This window comes from Diabrotica virgifera, chromosome 9 (assembly GCF_917563875.1).
Source record: "Diabrotica virgifera virgifera chromosome 9, PGI_DIABVI_V3a".
Classification (NCBI taxonomy): domain Eukaryota; kingdom Metazoa; phylum Arthropoda; class Insecta; order Coleoptera; family Chrysomelidae; genus Diabrotica; species Diabrotica virgifera.
The window spans coordinates 218,086,072-218,103,543 of NC_065451.1; the positions used below are offsets into that span (position 1 = coordinate 218,086,072).

The following is a 17,472-nucleotide window of genomic DNA, read 5'->3' on the forward strand; positions in this document are numbered from 1 at the left end:
AGGATAGTAAAATATTATTGTAATTAGTTATAAGTATTTGTAAAATATGTTTAAAAAAAATATAAAAAAAAAAATAAAAAGAAAAACAAAATTAAAAAAAAATAATAAAAAAAAAAAATAAAAACATGAAACAAACAAAAATAAATAAATAAATTAATAATTAAAAAAAAATATTAAAGAAAAAATCCAGGTTTAAGATCTAATCCACGTGGCAATCCATTGTGACAAGCTGAAAGTTGATCTCAAGGCTCAATGGTGCTCAATGACACCTAGTGCTTACTATGTAAAAATTGTCAATAAACGTATCTATCTATCTACTAAACATACGCAAAAAAATCTATCACAAAAATTAAGTGACTTATAATGAAAGTTTGGTAAAAAATGCCTTTTTCTTCAGAATAAAAAGATTAGCATCAGTGGTACAATAAAATGTTTCAACAAAAAATTGTAGCTTATATATTTAGTTCCCATGAAGTTGGTTTGCAAAAATTTTTTCTATCGCAAAAACTGAGTGAGCTATTGACAATTAAAACTTGTAATAACATGCAAAAACCACCTTTACCAACCCACTGAAAGTCAGCTCTTTTTGCGACTGAGGATTTTAAAAGGATTTAATATTAATGGCCTTATAGACCTTGTAAAAACCTACAAAATTCTTTATTAACGAACTTTCTAAGATAAAAAATAAAAAAGGCACGGTTAAAAAATCAATAAATTTTTTTGAAAAAAAAAAGGGGAGAAATCCAATTGGAAGCATAATAATGTAAGTTGGCGCTGTTTTTAGTCATTAGTAAAGACTGGATTATATGCAAAATGCATATGCATATATATGCTGCATATTTCTCATGTTTTTCATAAATGCATATGCCTTGCATATTTGGAGATTTAAGAGCATATAAATGCATATTTTGATGGGAATTTACTCTACCCCATTTAAAAATAAGGTATATATTAGTAACATCAACATCCATTAAAATAAAATGTGAAAGTAAATATTTTGCTGTTAAGCTCCTTTGTTGTTGTACCCATAAACATAATGGGCGTTATTTATAGCTGCAGGTATCATTATCCGGATATTTAAGATTTATAGACTTCTCAGAATTTACAAATTACCTAAGTAAATACCGATTATATTTTGAATAACATTACAAATATTACCTGTACTTTCTGCTGGTGTCGGCCAACTATGAATTATTCTGGGAAAACCAACCAAAACGAAATTTTAAGCATTTTAAGGGTAGGATAGATTATTTTATTTTATGAATGGTTAGTCTTAAATCAATCGCCGATTATTCAACTTTTGTGATTGCAAGTTATTGACTATACTGTGTAAAAAAATCATTTTATTATTATTGTGAAAATGCCTAAAGTAGCAAGGGAAAAATCAAGTCTTCTCAGAAGTTGGATTGGAAGTAACAATCATCTAAAAGTTATCGACAGTGAAAGTATGTTTTGCACCATTTGTGATAAAAAGGTAAGTTCTCCACTTCAATAGATTTTTAAACTTATCAAACTTCTTTGCACATCTATGTGTCTGTCTATTCTAAAATGACAAACCGTCCCATTTCTTCAAAAACTGTTTTTTAAAGTTCGCAACGGTTTGGCTTATACAGAGCGAGGTGTTGAGAGTGGCCCACCCTGTATACTACGGTACACTGACTGTACTTTATTGTTTGACGATTTCAATTTCACTTTGAGAAATAAAAAAAAATTGGGGGAGGTTTAAAAAGTTTGATCATTTTAATGTAGGTATCTATTTACGAAAACATCTAAAACATCATTATCATTATATTCCAGATTCCATGTCAAAAGAAATTCCAAGTAGTTCAACACATAAAAACTTCACTTCACCAAACTAAGCTATCAAAAAATGATAATAAACCTCGCCAGCAGATTCTACAGAACAGTTTGCAGATTCAGAATACGTCAGTTGGGCAAGAAACCTTTGCAAAGGATTTATGCCATTTTTTTTTGAACTGCAATATCCCTCTGCACAAGTTAGAACATAAATCGTGTCAAAACTTTTTAAAAACTTATTGCAAGATTAAAGATAAACCAGCTCAAATACCAAGTTCTTCAACTCTTCGGAAAAAATATGTCAGTGCATGTTACAAAGATGTGATGACGAGTATTAAAAATCAGTTAAAAGCCGAATATCTTTGGATTTCCGTCGACGAAACAACGGATACAAAGGGTCGACAAATTGCGAATCTAATTGTTGGAGTTCTTAACGACTCTGGCGATTTTAAAAACTCATACTTAATTAGTGTAAAATGTTTGGAAAAAACAAACTATGCTACAATAGCTAGATTTGTTAACGAATCCCTAACAAATTTTTTTTTACCTGATCAAGTACCATTTGAAAAAATATTATTAATGCTTAGTGATGCCGCCTCATATATGATGAAAGCTGCATCCAATCTTAAAATCTTTTTCCCTAATTTAATTCACTGTACATGTTTGGCGCACGGCCTAAACAGAGTTGCAGAGAAAGTTAGAATTGAATTTCCCAATGTAAACACCTTAATAAATAATGTAAAAAAAGTATTTCTGAAAGCACCACTACGTGTACAGGTATATAGGGAGATGCTTCCCGATATTCCTTTACCACCAGAACCAGTATTAACCAGATGGGGAACTTGGCTTAAAAGTGCTATATTTTTATCTGAACACTACGACGACATCAAAAGCGTTATTTCAAGTTTTGATCCGACTTGTACCGCTATTGATAACTGTCAAAATATTTTTAAAGAAAAGTCTATTAAAAATCAATTGTTGTATATAAAATCGAATTTCGATATCATTGAAAGTTCAATTACAAAATTAGAGGCTCAAAATTTATGTCTTCACAATAGTATGTCTATTGTTGATTCGGTTAAACAGAAAATAACAAATCTGAATGGGGAAATTGGAGTAAAAATTAAAGATAAACTTGATGACGTTTTAAACAAAAATGAGGGTTTCACTTTATTGCGTTCAATAAATAATATAATCAATTTTGGAAACTTCGATGAAAATATTAATATGGATCCGTCTCTAATAGCAAAGTTTAAATATGCCCCAATTACATCTTGTGACGTTGAGAGATCTTTTTCTGCCTATAAACAAATATTAACAGATAGAAGACATAATATTAGTTTAGAAAATATGAATCAATATATGATTATTTATTGTAACAATAAAAATATGTAAATTTGTTTTATTGTACTCTTTTTATAATATTAGTTTAGAAAATATGAATCAATATTGTAACAATAAAAATATGTACATTTATTTTATTGTACTCTTATTTATCTTGTGGTCAAAATAAAATATTTTGCCGTTTTATTTGTCACAAAACCTGAAGTTAAAAAAATATATTAAGAAATAATAATACAATTTGGTTTAAATTCAAACCTATTTATTTATTTTTATTATTTTTTATTTATTTATGTATTTAACGTAAACCATAAAATTATTCATATAAAAATAAGTGCATATATAAATGCATATTTGCATGTTAATTGTGCATATTCAGCTTGTTTTAAAATGCATATTGCATGCATATTTTAGACATTTTTTAGTGCATATTTTCCAGTCTCTAGTCATTAGCCTTATTCGTTCTTTTTTATTTATGTATTATTAATACATTCTGAAAGTTTGACTAGCTTAGAATGATTAGTTTTAAAAAAACTGGAGTTAAAAGAGAATAACGATTTTTTGTACTTTGGTAAAAAATGCCATTATAAGTCACTTAATTTTTGTGATAGATTTTTTTGCGTATGTTTAGTAGAGAGATAGATACGTTTATTGACAATTTTTACATAGTAAGCACTAGGTGTCATGTCACAATATAAATAAGTCACTTTTGTATACATAGGAAATAACTAAGAAATAATACAAGAACACATACAGTGAAAAATAGAAATATAAAAATACGTATAAAAAACAACAATTTAGGTAGGTGTAATATAGTTTTCATAAAAATGACCACACTAGAAGCTCAAACAAACAAATTCCTGTATTAGTCCAGGAACGGAAGCTTTTCACCTCGCAATTTCTACAGAATAGATCGATTTGCTTGAAAATTTGAGAATAAGTAGTGGATAGTCCAAGGATCAAAATCTATATGATGCAGAAAGGCGCTTTTACCATGGCGGTGATTGCGACCCCATCTTCGGGGTGGATATTTTTTATTATATTTTGACCGTATAAGTTGATAAAAACATCCATTCTAAGCAAAAAATGTGCTACACATTTTTTTTTATAAAATTCACAGTTTTAGATTTATTCTCTATAGAAAGTGTTCATTTTATATCTAAAAAATCAATGTTTTTCGATATTATACTCACTTACGAATCACCCAATTTTTGCCGTAGAAAAAGTTTTTTCAAACCAAGTTCTTGGAAATTAAATAACCTACAATTTCATGTTTAAACATTTTTTCGTATCTCTGATATTATTCTTTCTATCCTGAAGAAAATGGCATTTTTTACCAAAGTACAAAAATTCGTTATTCTCTTTTAACTCCAGTTTTTTTAAAACTAATCATTCTAAGCTAGTCAAACTTTTAGAATGTATTAATAATACATAAATAAAAAAGAACGAATAAGGCTAATGACTAAAAACAGCGCCAACTTACATTATTATGCTTCCAATTGGATTTCTCCCCTTTTTTTTTCAAAAAAATTTATTGATTTTTTAACCGTGCCTTTTTTATTTTTTATCTTAGAAAGTTCGTTAATAAAGAATTTTGTAGGTTTTTACAAGGTCTATAAGGCCATTAATATTAAATCCTTTTAAAATCCTCAGTCGCAAAAAGAGCTGACTTTCAGTGGGTTGGTAAAGGTGGTTTTTGCATGTTATTACAAGTTTTAATTGTCAATAGCTCACTCAGTTTTTGCGATAGAAAAAATTTTTGCAAACCAACTTCATGGGAACTAAATATATAAGCTACAATTTTTTGTTGAAACATTTTATTGTACCACTGATGCTAATCTTTTTATTCTGAAAAAAAAAAGGCATTTTTTACCAAACTACAAAAATTGGTTTTTCGCTTTTAACTCCATTTTTTTAAAACTAATCATTCTAAGCCGGTCAAACTTCTGGAACCTATTAATACTACATAAGTAAAGAAGACCAAATAAGCTCAATGACTAATTTGAATTATGGTGGTGATTAGGCAGTTGTGTCAGATCACTTTTTCGCTGAAAAAAATAGGGATTGACATTCTTTTCATTATAAGTCACTTAATTTTTGTGATAGATTTTTTTTTATTTCTAGTGATAGATATTTTTAAATACTTTAAATTGGTTTAAACAAGTTCTCCTCCAAAAATGCTTAGTCTTCCCGTCTTTTGACTTTGAAACTACACTATTTAGCACTTGACGAAGAAGAGCTACCATACAATAAAGTATAGCTCGATTATTATTGGCCGTAAAGAAAATTAGGAAAAAATGTTTTGTTTATTTTTTCAAAAGGTACATTTTCGTTAAGCAAAGTTGTTTTGATTAAACGAAAACTTTTTGAGATATTAGCAGAAAACTGATTAAAAGCATTGATTTTTTCGATATAAAACTAACATTTTGGATAGCGGATAAATCGAAAACTATTCATTTTATCAAAAAAATGTATTGAACGTTTTTTGTTTAGAATTAATGTTTTTACCAATTTTTGCGGTCAAACTATAATAAAAAATTTCCACCCCCGATATGGGGTGGCAACCACCCCCATGGTAAAAGCGCCTTTCAGCATAATATAGATTTTGATCCTTGGACTATCCACTACTTATCCTCAAATTTTTATGCAAATCAATCCATTCTGTAAAAATTGCGAGGTTTTGTTCTATTTTAAGCTTCATTACTTGGATTATATAGAAACAGTGTTCCAGCAGGAAGTGTTTTGTTAATTTACAAAATTGTTTAGAATTCATTACCTTAATATCAATATTTTTGTTTAGGTTTAAAAAACAATAATTATACAGATTATAATCTATTATATTAAGTTGTGTAACACACAATCTGGAATAAGGTATAATGATATGACTTTTGTTTCTTATATTGTACTGATGGTGATTAGCATGTGTTTTTACATCTTGTATATTATTATGAAGAGTTAAACAAGTTTCTCATATATATATTGAAGGTAAAGGAAGAATGCCATACTTTATAAACAAGGGTTTACAGCTGGCGCGATATTCCGCTGAGTCAATAATTCTGATTGCTGCTTTTTGAAGTGAAAACTTTATATGCATAGGACGACTTTCCCCAAAGAAGTATGCAATATGTCAGGATACTATGAACCATTCCAAAATAAACTGACCTAAGAAAATCTCGACTCACAGAAGTAGCCTATCTCTGCATAGCAAAAATCTGTGTGGCGAGCTTCTTACACAATCCTTCAATATGGTACGACCAATTCAATCTTTCCTGGTTCAGATGGTTTAACTCATCTATCAGAATTAAATACAATTGTATGCGTTTTTGCTCGTTTAACTTAAGTTTGTTACAGTTAAACCAGGATGTAGATTTTTCTAATATTTCCTGACTGTAATCAGTAAGTTAAGATTAAAGCACGTCTTATGCTTAAGATCTGATTGTGCAACCAGGCATTTACAAACATACTCTTTTTAAATAATTCTTATGCGCAGAAATATTGAATTGATCTCTCTTAAAAGTATCATCATCATTCTCTTTGCCTTATCCCTATGCGGGTCGGCTTCCTTTATTGCATTTCTCCACACAATTCTATCTTGGGACATATCAATGTTAATCCCCTTTACCAACATGTCTTGCCTTATCGTCTCCCACTGGTCTTCTTTGGTCTTCCTCTCCTACTCCCTCCAGGAATCTGCACTTCAGCTATTCTTCGTATTGTGTGATCAACGTCTAGACGTTGAACATGACCAAACCATCTTAACCTATGCTCTCTCATTTTGGCATCAATTGGTGCCACACCTAGACTTCCCCTAATATACTCATTTCTAATTTTATCCCTTTTTGTCACTCCACTCATCCATCTAAGCATTCTCATTTCCGCCACATGCATTCGTTGTTCCTCTTTCTTTTTACTACCCAACATTTAGTTCCGTACATCATAGTCGGTCTTATGGCTGTTTTATAGAATTTTCCCTTCAGCTTCATTGGAGTTTTTCTGTCATACAACACACCACTCGCTTCTTTCCACTTTATTCATCCAGCCCTAATTCTACTGCATGCATCTCCATCTATTTCTCCATTACTCTGTAATACCAATCCCAGGTACTTAAAACTATTGCTTTTACAATCAGGTCACCATCCAAAGATACCAATTTATTTGTAGTAACTCCATCTTTAAATTAACAGTCCAAATACTCTGTTTTTGTCTTACTAAGTTTTAAACCTTTTTCCTCCAGAGCTTGCCTCCACTGTTCCAGTTTTTGTTCTAAGTCCCTTTCACTATTTCCTATTAACACGACATCATCAGCATACATTAAGCACCATTGAATGTTACCCTGTATTTTCGCTATTATCTGGTCCAAAACTAATGAGAATAAATACGGAGAAAGCACAGAGCCTTGGTGCAATCCTACATTCACATGAAATTTATCAGTCTTTCGCACATCTGTCCTAACACTAGTCGTTACTCCCTCATACATATCCCTCACAATTTTTACATATTCACCAGGGACTCCTTTGTTATTGAGTGCTCACCACAGAATCTCTCGAGGAACTCTATCATATGCTTTCTCAAGATCAATGAATACCATATGAGCGTTTGTTTCTTTACTCCTGTATTTTTCCATCAACTGCCTTATAATGAAAATTGCATCTGTTGTTGATCTGCCCTGTATAAAGCCAAATTGATTCTCGGATATTTCGGTCTCTTCACGTATCCGTCTATCAATTACTTTTTCCCATATTTTCATGGTGTGGCTAAGCAGTTTTATAGCCCTGTAGTTTGTACATTGTTGTATATCTCCCTTGTTTTTGTAAACAGGTACCAGTATACTGCTTCTCCATTCGTCTGGCATTTGTCCAACTTCCATAATTCTATTAAATAGCCCTAGCCACCTTGTTCCTGGCTCTCCCAATGCTCTACATACTTCCCCAGGAATATTATCTGGTCCTACCGCTCTTCCTTTGTTTATTTTTTGAAGCGCCTGAGCCACTTCCTCGTTTTTTATTTTGGTGGCCATTGCTGCTACTGTCTCCGCTGACTCTACAGGCTGTCTGTCAAATTCTTTATTTAATAAGCTGTCAAAGTACTTTCTCCATTTCTTTTTGAGATCCCTTTCGTGAACTAGTATTTTATTATTTTCATCTCGGATACATCTAATCTGATTAAAATCTTTTGCTTTCTTTGCTCGTTTGGCTATTTTATATATCTTCGTTTCGCCTTTCTTGGTATCAAGTTGATCGTATAGGTTTGGATATGATTCTGCTTTGGCTTTTACTACTGCTACTTTCGCTTCCTTTTTGGCGACCATATAATTTTGAAGATCTGTGTCGGATCGGGTTTCTTGCCACTTTTTATATAATTTTATCTTCTCGTTTATTTTTCCTTTTACGTCGTTTGACCACCACCAAGTCTCTTTATCCTCAAACTTTTTTTCTGACGTTTTCCCAAGTATTTCAATAGCAGTCTCTCTAATACTACTGGCCATTTTTCTCCAAATTGTATTAGGGCTTCCTTTCATGTTCCAACATATTTTTACTACTATTCGTCTTCTAAATAGACCTTGTTTCTCATCTTTTAGCATCCACCACTTGATTTTTGTGATTCTCTCCGATATTTTTGTTTAGTTTCACATTTGATTTTAGTTTTGTTTAATTTGACATAATATCACCTCGTAAAATCATAAAAGATATCCAATAAAAAAAAAACGAAATAAATAATTTTATTTTTTTAAAACCTACTGTACTGGTCTATTTTACAGATTGCATACTGATCGAACAAATAACTTCCAAAATAATAATTATTTATCACATTTAGATAATATGCACGTATCATATTAAATATTATTTATCACTTTTATTATAATTTAATACATAATTAAACAGATCCCTCATTAAAGCAGATTCCATTATTTAGAAGCACAAATTCATTTGGAAGCACATAGTTTTATGTGTCATGTGGTTCATTTGAAGTTCTAGAAACAAGTAAAGTATGTAGGTAAATTTGTATTTTTGAACAGTTTCTATTTACGTTTCATCAGTTTTTTTTTTAATTATGAACCGTGCAAATATATACGCTTTGACAGTTGTCAATATGTAAACAAAATGACAAACTACTTCATTTGTTTGCATTACAAAATTAATAAATTTGAATATATTTTTGTTGTGAATGATCATAGAAAAAATTGTGTATACAACTTGCATTTAATTATCATTATGAAGCTCGTACTCTATACGAAACTCGCCGCTACGCGGGTCGTTTCGTATCCATCATACTCGCTTCATAATGACAATCATTAAATGCTCGTTGCATAATATACTATACCCGTGTTGAGCTGCCCCCCTCCACTTGCAAAAATTAAAAAACAAATAGCCCTGATTTATGAGCTATTTATGAGCTTTCATATTCCGCAAATTAAAATTTTTGAGCTCGTCACACTGAGCAGGAATTTAATATTTTAGTGGGGGGGGGGGTTGAGTCAGCCCCCCCACTACTTAAAAATAGGGGTATTGAATCGATTTTGGCGGCAGAATTACGAACTATTTATGAGCTCTTGAAATGATATAGTTTCGATTTTTGAGCTCATCCCCTTCACCCCCCAACAACCCTTTATGTATTTAACTTAAGAGAAACATGCTGAGAAAAATTAAAATATATCGAATCGCAGATATAATTTGTATAGCTTTTATTTTCTAAGAATAAACTCTTAAATCACGCGCATTTCGATTATTGAGCTGCAACCCCTTCGCAAGAAAACCACCCCTTCTTCCCGGCTTAAGAGAGAGTTGTACTTAAAATGCATTCAATTAATTATTTGGCGACTACATTTAATAATTTATGAGCTTCCAAAATACGCGCATTTAGATCATTAAACTGCAATTCCTTTTGTATAGTGCAGTCACTGAAGATAAAAATCAACTATTACCTTCAATTTCGGTGAACCTTCATCGATTTTTACAAAAATTGGTGAGTGGTTAAAGGAAACCTCAAGAAACAAAGGGGACATGGTGCCACCTTGCGCCTTTATCCTGAGGGTGGATGCCACCCCTTCTCGGGGGTGAAAATTATTTTATCAAAAATAACTCCACAAATTGATATAAGGACAAATTATAAGCAAAATTTGTTATATAAGGTTATTAAAATATATTATTTAATAACCTGCATTGATCCCTCCTGGTCCAGGGGAGATCAGAAGGGATCAATGTAGAGCTACTAAAATATGGTGCAAACAAATTGTATGAATTTCTAGCACATATATTTACAAACTGCATCAATGGCGAAGATGTTCCTGAAGAATGGCGAATCGCTTATATACATCGATATTTAAAAAAAAAGAGACTGACTTATAATATTCCAACTTAAATTATTCAAATGTTAAAGCTAAGTTTATGATAATTTATTTTAGGTTTACCATGGTGGAGGCATTTGATATTGACGAAGTTGAAGAAGATCCCTTTGCAGACAGCAACATATCTGTGTTTTATGAACAAATAAAACAAACTTACGATATACTTCATTACACAGCATATTTTACAGAGTCAATAAAATTAATATTAAGCATTCTATCCATAGTAGCCGACATCTGTATAATTACAATTATTATAAAGAATCGACAACTAAAAACAAATACCAATATATACATATACATTCTTCATTATTCAGTATGGCATATAGTAGCTATAACAGTTTTTCCATTGTTCCGTGAACTTTGTGATCTACTAAACATTGCTCATATTTGTCTAATAATGCTCTACTACTATTGTTGGAAGATATACATTGCATCACTTTCACTAATATTCCTATTTGGTTTGTGTCTTGCTTTCGACTGGTTCTTAAATATTCACATTCGCAGTCCACAATTTGTAAAACCTTCTGCACTGTTTAACAAATATGCTATTTATTTGATTTATATATTTGCTGCTGTATTTAATACTATTGATCAATTTGTGAACACGTTCGGGATTATTGGATTTTACATTCTTGTAGTATTGCCACTTTCATTGTTTAACTTTCTGGATTACAGTAGTAAAAATAAAGAATCCAACTTAAAAAACTACGGATTGGTACTTTCAAATATCATTGTCTTCTTTTGGTTGCCATGTTTTGTATATGACAAGCTGCTTATGTGGTCCTTCGGATCTTTTACTTTTCACAGTATAGTTTTGTATACAATATTTTTATCGCAATGGCTTTCTCTCAGTGTATCTTTAGTTTTAATTGTAGCTTTAGTTAGAATGGATGTAGATATAAAAGTGGCCATGCTTAAAATATTTAATCGAAGAAGTGGAAGTTCCAAGGATGATGTGGAGATCCTTGAAGATGGTGAAAATGAAGACGTTCCAAATCGTATGGGCATTGATAGTAATGGTGTATAATCTGAAAGTATTCTTATAATGTAAAAAATATAGTTATTTTTCTGCAGCGAGACTCGTACCGAAAGTAGCTACTTTCGGGACTAATTTCTTCACTTTCGGGACGCTTTTTTTTACTTTAGGGACGAATTTGGGTAGCTACAGTTCCTGGCCATATTATTATGACCACCTATGAATTTTTACAATAATCAACTATTCCACTAGGTACGTTTTGTTTAAAATATGATTTTTAAATTTAATTTTGTTATGCAATGTTAATATTATGCATTAACTATAATATATTTAATAATAAACAGCAATAAAATATTTGAAAATATTACATATTTATATTTTTTTAATATTTTGTTTAACTTCTAACCTTAATCAGATGGAAAATATTTGGGAGCTTTTAAAACGAGAAATTTCCGATGAAAAGGTCACTAACGAAATCGTTTTGATTAAAGGACTAATATATCGTTGAAACCACAATGACAAATTAAAGCAAAACACATTTAACTACATTCAGAGTATGTCAAGACGGGTACCAGCGGTAATCAAAGTTAGAGGGACTCAGCAAAATATTGAAAAAATAAAAATATGTGATATTTTAAATGTTTTATTGGTGTTTATTATCAAATATAATACATTTAATAATAAACAGCAATAAACCATTTGAAAATATCACATATTTGTATTTTTTTAATATTTTGCAGAGCCCCCTCTAACTTTGATTACCACTAGTTCCCGGCTTGGCATACTTTGAATGCAGTTAAATTTTTTTTTACTTCAATTTGTCACTGTGGTTTCAACGATATATTAGTCCTTAATCAAAACAATTTCAGCACAATTTCAGCAGGTTACAGTACTACAGGATGATTTGCTTTTGACACTATTTATTGTTTGGATCAAATCAGAATTATCGACTGGTCTTAAAAAGAATGAATTCGAGACCTTTCTTGAATTAGGGACATAGGAAATTTAATCTTGTTGCGACAAAATATTTGATGTTATATTTTTACTCACATTAACGAAGTAATTGTTTAAACTTTTAGGATTTGGAAGGAAAAATGATTGAGCTGTGTGAGTTTTATTTCGAAGGTCGTTTATTATAGACCAAGTTTCTTTTACAGCTTCCCAGACGATTTTGATAATAGGTTCTTTTAGCTGATTTGATAAGTTGTAGGTAGGTTGTCCTGTACTTTGTGATATATTCAGTGACAGAAATATTGGTAGTAAATTTCTTGATGTATAGTAGTGAACGCATATTCTTGGCTGATATGCGGATACCTTTCGTAGCCCAAGGTTTCCGATGTTTTGGCTTAATAGGAATTAAAGGAAATACCTTATTGAAGATGCGGAAAAGCTTATCTAGAAAAACACTGCAATTTTAGACCTCGTCTATAGAAGGAAAGTGCCACTCAGAAGTTAACCCGGGAGTAGTCGCGCTCACTTCTGTAACGTCGATAGTCGCGTGTGAGATTCTATCTCAAAATACGAATTTAAAACAAATTTTTATTTTGTATTATTTTTATCTACTTTTTATATTGAAAATATATATTTCTAACAATTTTATTAAAAAAACCGGTGTTAACGGCCACCTTTTAACATCGGCCACCTGTCCTAACGGCCAGTTTAAAAATTTCCCAAACCAATTATATGTATACTACAAAAACTGGCAATACCGTCTACCTTTCTATATCGGACAATAGTTCTTTCATTTTTAGTGGCCGTTACTGACCAATTTTACTGTATGTATTACAAAAAAGGATGAAATGTGAGATTCTATCTAACGGCGCAACTACTCGCGGGTTAAAGCTAATTGGCTCTCCCCAAAGCCATAAATTCCACAAAAAGAAGAAGAAGAAAAAAAATTCCTACGAATTACTACACCCTTCCTCGAAGCACTTACGAAATTTTTTCAAAATTGCAAAATTTTGCATAAAGTTATCGCGAAAAAGATAAAAATTGAGATTCTATCTCACCGCGCGACTACTCGCGGATTAGCATAAATTTTGGAAGTTACGAAAATTCTGGGCGGAAAAAATTCTATTTAAACGTCGGGTTTTTGAGGAGGGTGTGCTGAAGAAGGAAAACTTCGTATACACTGCTTCATGATCAGATAGTCCCGCATTAATAACTGTATTAACGATTGCGAATACGCCATTAGAAATAACTCCCGGATCACCTGAGGTCAAAGGTCACTACTAACGCATGTTATCTGCTGGAATTGCAGTGAACTAGTGCACCAGGTGCTCCAGTGGTCGGTTCAAATGGCGTATTCGTCTTCAGCGACCCCAAAAAACCCCCCGAGTAATAAAATCTGGCTCTTAGTAGACTTATTTTGACATGTTGATGCACTTTTGGATGCATTTTATGAGCTTTAAAATGCAAAGATGAATTTGCACCCATTTTTCTATTGTAGACTTTTTTTTGACATCATTCTAAACATATTGAATTAGTTGCAAGAGTTGCAAGTTTCTAGGTCTTCTTCTTCTTCTTCTTCTTACACTTGTTATAGATCTGTCGATCTGTTAATTCCGACGTTGAAGTATTTCTTGAGAGGTAGATTGCTAGCTATCTCTCCATCTTTTTGGTGGTCTCCCCGGTGGACGCTTGCCTGCTGGCTTTCCTTCTAGAGCAATTCTTGGTAGTCTGTGCTCATCCATTCTTTTTACATAACTTAACCATTCTCTTGAAGAAGACCATGCAGCAGGACCAATTGAAAACTGTTTAAAAATAAATGCAACGAAGAAAGAATTAGGTGAAGCAATCCGTCACCTGACGAATAACAAAGCAGCAGGAATTGACGGTATCCCATCCGAATTGTGGAAAGCTGACATTGAGGGAACAGTGGAGTTACTGGCACCATTGCTGATAGAGATATGGAATGAAGAACACGTACCTACAGAGTGGAATAATGGAATCATAATAAATCTCCCAAAAAAAGGTGACGCGCAGCTATGCGAAAACTGGAGAGGAGTAGCACTATTGTGTTCTATAAATAAAATACTAGCCTATATTGTACATCAAAGAATTAACGTCGAAATCGATAAAAATCTTCGCAATGAACAAGCGGGTTTTAGAAGGGGAAGATCCTGTATTGACCAGATTGCTACATCACGTATCATCATAGAAGAAATTAAAGAAAAGAATGCAGCACTGATAATGACGTTTGTAGACTTTGCCAAAGCGTTTGATAGTATAAAACACAAAGTTCTTTGGAACATTTTAAGCCACGCGAAAATTCCACCTAAGATCATTAGAATAATACAAATGATGTATAACCGAACAACATTCCAGGTATTACATAAGGGTCAAATGACGGACAAAATAGAAATAGAGAAGGGGGTAAAGCAAGGCTATATACTCTCACCTCTACTCTTCAATATATGTCTCAACTACATTTTACAAAAAACCATAGACAGAAAAAAGGGAATCCCTTGGAACTACTTAGATGGTAAGAAACTGGCTGATATGGAATATGCAGATAATATATGCCTGGTATCCCATACAATAGATGATATGCCGAACATGCTAAGTAAACTGGAGAAAGAGGCGGCAGAAATTGGTCTCCGAATAAATGTCAATAAGACAGTTGAGATGAGAATAGGCCAACTCCGACAGGAAAAATTATATACATATCAGTAAAGAAGAAGTAAAACAGGTACAAGAATTTTGCTACCTAGGAAGTATACTTGGCGTACATGGTGGAATCGAGACGGACATTAAACATCGACTTAGAAAAGCACAACAAGTATTTGGAACACTCTCAAACATATGGAGGTCAACACAAATTAGTCAAAACACCAAAATAAGACTGTTTAATAGTAATGTTAAAACAGTATTACTGTATGGATGCGAGACCTGGGCAATAACAGACGGAACTGTCAAAAAACTCCAAGTATTTATAAACAGGTGCCTCCGAAAAATTTTGAAAGTATATTGGCCCAACATCATAAAAAATCAAGAACTCTGGAAGAAAACCAAACAAGAGCCAATTGAAATTGCAATTAAAAGGAAAAGATGGAATTGGTTGGGACACACCCTGAGGAAGGACAACTCAGATATAACAAAGAAAGCTCTAAAATGGACAGTAGCAGGACGAAGAAAGCAAAGGACGACCCTCAACTACCTGGAGAAGAACAATTGAAGCTGACTACAAAGGTATGAGAAAGAGCTGGGGAGAGGTAGCAGCTATGGCCAGAGACAGAGTCCAATGGAGAAGCTTCGTGGATACCCTATGCTCCTTTACGGAGTAACAGGAAATAAGTAAGTAACCATTCTCTTCGTCTTTGCCTGCCCCATCTGACTACATCTTGCACGCCACATTGTTCCCTGATGATGTTGTTTCGTATTCTATCTCTTCTTGTCTTCCCTGCTATTGCTCTTAGTTTCTTCATTTCGGCTGTTCGTAGCATGCCTTTGGTTTTATTGGTGTCTTCTCTTGATTTAATGCCATAGGTCATAACAGGTCTGATGCAAGTTTTATAAATTCTAACTTTGCTGTTTATTCTCATATATGGGTTATTCCAGACCACATCTCTCAAACATCCGGACAAGACAGCGGCCTTTTTAATTTGTCCTCTTAGGTCTCTGGCTGGGTCATGATAACTCTAAACCTAGATATTTGAACTGGTTTAGCTATTCTATGGGTTTTCCCTCTACCACTAGCTTGCATCCAATTGGGTCTTTCGCAATGGTAATGCATTTTGTTTTCTGCGTGGATATGTTAATGTTGAGTCGTCGACATGCTTGAAAGAATCGATAAAGTTGTCTTTGTAGGTCATCCTTGTCCTCTGCAATCAGGGCTGCATCATCCGCATAGCACACTATACTTATTCGACTGTGGCCGAGACTGAATCTTAGTTGTAGCAATTCCACATCCTTTATTATTTCATCCATTATCATATTGAATAGAAATGGACTGAGGCTGTCTCCCTGCCTGATTCCTCCTGATGTTGGTATGTTGGCTGTAGTGGTGTCGTTTCTTTTAATTTTTGTCGTGTTGTTATTATTCATTTGTTTTATGACTTCAACAATGTTTGCCGGTATCGTTTTTGCTTAATTTTCTTTATTATATCGCTAAGTCTGACTCTGTCAAATGCTTTTGTTAGGTCTACGAAGCAAATACATGCAGAGCTGCAGGCAGGTTTGTTATATTCTATCGACTTCTCTTTCACTTGTTTCATGACAAATATTGCGGCCGTCGTCGATCTGTCTTTTCTGAATCCTTGCTCTTCTTCTCTGTTCTTTATCTGTGATTCCAATTTATCCTTGAGTATGCCTGTGAATAACTTCATTGTCGTATTTAAGAGAGTTATTCCTCTGTAGTTGTCTAAGATTTTGTTAACCCTCGTAAGGCGGTGCGGGGTGCAGCTGCACCCCAGACCTCGTTTTTCTCACCTATCTTTTTTAATAATTATTTTTTACTTTTGTCCATTTTTTTATTCAATTTTTATTAAATTCAATTCTAAACGTATTCCACCCATTACATCATTTAAAACGCTTTGCGTTTACATGATTTAAAAAAAAGAATGTGTGTGTACTTTGTACGCAAGTAAGAAGATATTCTTCTATTATATAGGTAATTTAAACGAAGTAAATATACTTAACAGGTTATTTGTATTTTATTTAAAAATTAAACTAACTTTCTTATCTACCACTTTCAAGAAATTTTTATTAAAACAACCAAAAATAAAAAAAATATGAATCGCCCAGGATTAGAACCCGCGTCCTTCCAATCTCGGAGCTAACGCCCTATCAACTACTCCAGCGAGGTCCTTGTAATTGACATATAAGTTTCGGATATAATTACACAACACGGCGACAATTAGTGTAAAAATGTTATGCCTACATAATATTTTATTATTTTACTACAGAGAAACACAAATCCAAAAACACAAGAATTATAATAAATAATGCATTTACTAAAAACACTAATATATTCTTTTAATGAGTTATTTGCACGGTTACAGATACATACATA

The 17,472-nt window shown here is 32.6% G+C and overlaps 2 protein-coding genes across 3 annotated transcripts in view; both read left to right on the plus strand.

Moving 5' to 3' along the window:
• Positions 1-17,472, plus strand: part of LOC126892788 (uncharacterized) — a 163,277-nt gene that overhangs the window by 49,091 nt on the left and 96,714 nt on the right. The window lies entirely within an intron of this gene.
• Positions 9,000-11,821, plus strand: LOC126892786 (uncharacterized). 2 transcript variants are annotated; one of them, XM_050662504.1, is made up of 2 exons: positions 9,000-9,124; positions 10,541-11,821. In XM_050662504.1, exon 2 carries the CDS (start codon positions 10,548-10,550, stop codon positions 11,508-11,510), a length of 963 nt encoding a protein of 320 aa, XP_050518461.1. In that variant the 5' UTR covers positions 9,000-9,124; positions 10,541-10,547; the 3' UTR covers positions 11,511-11,821. The 2 variants fall into 2 exon arrangements, with proteins under 2 accessions (XP_050518461.1, XP_050518460.1); XM_050662503.1 differs by having other exon boundaries at positions 9,030-9,128.